The 3,661-nt window shown below is 36.4% G+C and overlaps 1 protein-coding gene across 1 annotated transcript; it reads right to left on the bottom strand.

Annotated features, from left to right (window-relative positions):
* Positions 1-1,824: 1,824 nt before the first annotated feature.
* Positions 1,825-2,424, bottom strand: LOC113237980 (protein GVQW3-like). The gene has a single exon (XM_026474696.1). The coding sequence runs from the start codon at positions 2,422-2,424 to the stop codon at positions 1,825-1,827; it is 600 nt and encodes a 199-aa protein (XP_026330481.1).
* Between the last annotated feature and the right edge of the window lie 1,237 nt (positions 2,425-3,661).

Here is a 3,661-nt window from a genome sequence, read left to right as displayed (position 1 = left end):
AATTACTTTAAGTTTTTCTAATAAGTAATTAATAAGTAATAAAAAAATATGTTTAACGACACTTAACGTCTTTGTGAATATATCTGCTATGTTCTCGTTACTTGTAACATAACTAATTGTAAACATGTTCTTATTAAAACAATCTTTAATAAAATGATATTTTATTGAATGACAAATTTTTGACAATTAGTGATTGAAAGGAACTGTCCTATCTACGGAATAAACGTACCTACCTAACCAAAAATGTCCACCACAAATGGCGGATTTAGTGTTGTACCATAATCATAGATAAGTTAAAGTAATGAGCCATTTTAACAAAATTAAATATAAAGTTATTTACCAATAAATGTAACGATAGAATTCCATTATCATGTAGGTAATCTAGTTACATTCAAATTTCTATCAAAATTTGACTCTTCAAAATGGAGCGAACAAACGAAGATAGTATTTGATCCAATGTTTATGTTCGGCAGTCCTATAATTTCCAACCATTCTTTCTTTCCTTTTTCATTTGTAGGTAAACTTTAAAAAAAATAATTAAATAATAAAAACCTCGTAGTGAATTGTTTTAATAATAGAATATCGATATTATGTCTGCTGACTAGAACAAAATAATCGTTATCAACAATCATCATAATATACTAACAAACAGGCAATCTAAATTAACCAAAGCGAAATTCGGCAAGACTTATGAATAAACTACTTAAATGAGTCTATTGGCATGAGATATTTGGGCTATTGTATGATTTATAGGCAGAAAAATAACACATGCCGTTGTAATGTCACATCGATTGGTTGATTTCCGATTTTCTACTGCCGTACCCCTAAATGCTGCAGCGACGCATTTTTTCGATTGATCCCCGTGTTTGACATAAATCAATATAGTGCTAAAAGAGATTTTGGCTTACGACAGCATGCAGTAGTCAAACAAAGACAATAAAATGTTTATGTTTTCACCGTCTAAATGCATCATATACATATAACGCCTGATTTCAGGTCAGTTTTTGGTTTCCATAGTCTAAATTCTAAACTAATTTTTGCGTTGTTGCACGTCATTGCGATGCAGTCTTTTTTCTCAGCAAGAAGAAAGTCCCCATTGGCGATGTATATCTTGATAGAATTTTCTAAAATTGTTACGTTGGTCATATGTTTTTCAAAATTTTCATTGATCAAATGTTCGGTGCATCCTGAATCAATTACCCACTCAATGGTTTCGTTATTCATTTTTGGATGTTTGCTAAAGATTCTTATAGTAAAGAAGGTGTAATTGTCATGTCGTCCTGCTTCATCTATTGCTATACGTAGGTCACTCAATAAGTTTTGAGATAAAGAAAAAATATCAAACATATTAATATAATTTATTTTACATTTTTTCAAAATACTCTCCATCATTATCTACACAAAGTTTCATTCGTCTAAACCAACTCTGAAAACACTTTTGCCAGTCTTGATCCGTCAGCATTGAAATTGCCATTTCGTAGGCAGCTACTGCTTCTTCGACACTCAAAAAAAATTTTCCTTTCATCGTTTCCTTCACTGTTGGGAACGAAAAGAAATCGCAGGGAGCCAACTCAGGGCTGTACGGCGGGTGATTTAAGGTTTCTATACCAGATTCCGCAATAAACGCCTTTGTTCTGAGAGACGTATGTGAAGAGGCGTTATCGTGATGCAGCATGATTCCCCGAAGCCCGGTCTTTGATCTCCTCTCCCGCACAGCTTGGAAAACTTTTGGCAATGCTACTGTTGTGTACCATTCTGAATTAACAGACCTACTATTTTCTAACACTGACGTCGACAAATGTCCGCTCCGAGAAAAAAAACTAGCTACCATTTTTTGCCGACGTTTCGAGGTCTTTGCAACTTTGTCGGTTTTTGTCCCTCTGCGAAGACCCACACCGACGACTGCTTCTTGCTTTCTGGATCATATTGATAGATCCATGTTTCATCACCAGTAACGATTTCTGAAACACGTCTCGATGTCCCGTTTTCGAAACGTATAAGCATTTCTCGGCACCAATCCACTTGAGCCTGTTTTTCAGTACCGGAGAGCAATCGTGGGATCCATCGACAACAAAGCTTCCTCACTCCAAGATGTTGATGCAGGATAGTATTGACGCTCCCCGAACTAATGCCTAGGATCTTCTCAATGTTCGTGTACGTGATTCGTGGGTCTTCTCGCACCAACATTTCAGATGTCCACACATTTTCTGCAGTAACTGCTGTTTCCGGGCGTCCGCCTCTTAGGTCATCTTGAAGGTTAGTTTTGCCTCTTTTGAATTCCTTAAACCACCTAAAAACTGTTGCACGAGAAGGAGCTGAGTCCTCTAATGCTGACTGCAAACGTTCCAAACTTAATTGTTCAGTTAAACCACATTTAAAATCATAGAAGATCATAGCGCGAAAATGTTCACGGTTAAGATCCATTATTGCAAAGAAAAAGCGCGGGAAGCGTTGTAGTAAAATGACTAACAATGTCATATTTTTTTTAATTTAGCTAAATTGCTTTTGGTGACCCATTTTTAAATAAATTTGCTTTTTAAAAACATATAATACGGCTGCGTTTCATTTTTAAATTTCGAGCATCTCAAAACTTATTGAGTGCCCTACGTATGACCGTATTGTTTCGAGTGACGTGTATATGCTCGGTATCGACCCCTTGCTCTCCCGCGTCCACGCCAGTTGTATCTGTGACAGTACTTAGATATATGTCCCGGTTTATTACGTTTGAAACATGCTACGAATGCCGTTTCGTGGTTGTCAGTTATTAAAGGAACATCAAGTAGTCTTGCTCTTACAAACTTTAACTTTAATGAAGTTCCCTGAAAATCCGTGTTGCACTCTATGATAGCTATTACTGTATCGTATTTGTTTTCTAGTCCAGTTAGTAGGTACGCTATCTTATCACGTTCTGTTAAGCTGTCCCCGGAGCAGTCCAGCTCTCTCGTGATATTTGTTGAAGGAGGTTAAATATTTTCAGTAGAGCAAACCTTTTAAGTATGTGCGTTCCTTTGTAATTCAAATTTAAATATCTTTTCATGTCATTGTTTTTTCTATGACATTATACTTTTGACTGCAGTCCTCAATGAGTGTGTTTTTATATAATTTACTTAGATCTATTCTATTATCTCTAATCCGAATGTCCTAGATCTCTGTGATTCATAAACTCCGGATTTCCCCGCATGGTAGCAGAACGTGGTTGGACAAAAGTTTTCGAAAAATAATTACGATTTTTTGACTGTCAAGATGTTAAACAGCAGTGTATGGAAAACATTGCTGGAAAAGCTTATAATTTGGTTACGACATGATGAAATGAGAAATGAAATTGAAACCAGTAACCCCAATGAAGGAGTGGAAGTTCCTGAATCTGAAGTTCAAGATAAAGGAGTTTCTGAACTAAGATTAGAAAACTTGGTGGCTACGTGGATGCAGATCATGCAGGTAATGTGTGTAATAGGAAATCTTACACTGATTTTGTATTCATATTTGGAGGATGTCCTATATCATGGGAAAGTCGCAAGCAAACAACAATAGCACTCTCCAGTGCTGAAGCCGAGTATGTGGCTCTTTCGGAAGGATGTACGGAGGCAGTATTTTTGACTGCACTTCTAGCCGAGCTGACTGGGATTAATGAAGTTGTGGAACTACTCAATGATAGTCAGTG

This window comes from Hyposmocoma kahamanoa, unplaced genomic scaffold (genome assembly GCF_003589595.1).
Source record: "Hyposmocoma kahamanoa isolate Upper Pololo Valley unplaced genomic scaffold, ASM358959v1 94, whole genome shotgun sequence".
Taxonomy (NCBI): Eukaryota; Metazoa; Arthropoda; class Insecta; order Lepidoptera; family Cosmopterigidae; genus Hyposmocoma; species Hyposmocoma kahamanoa.
Note: the sequence above shows the minus strand (reverse complement) of the source record. Positions and strands in the feature narration are given on the sequence as shown.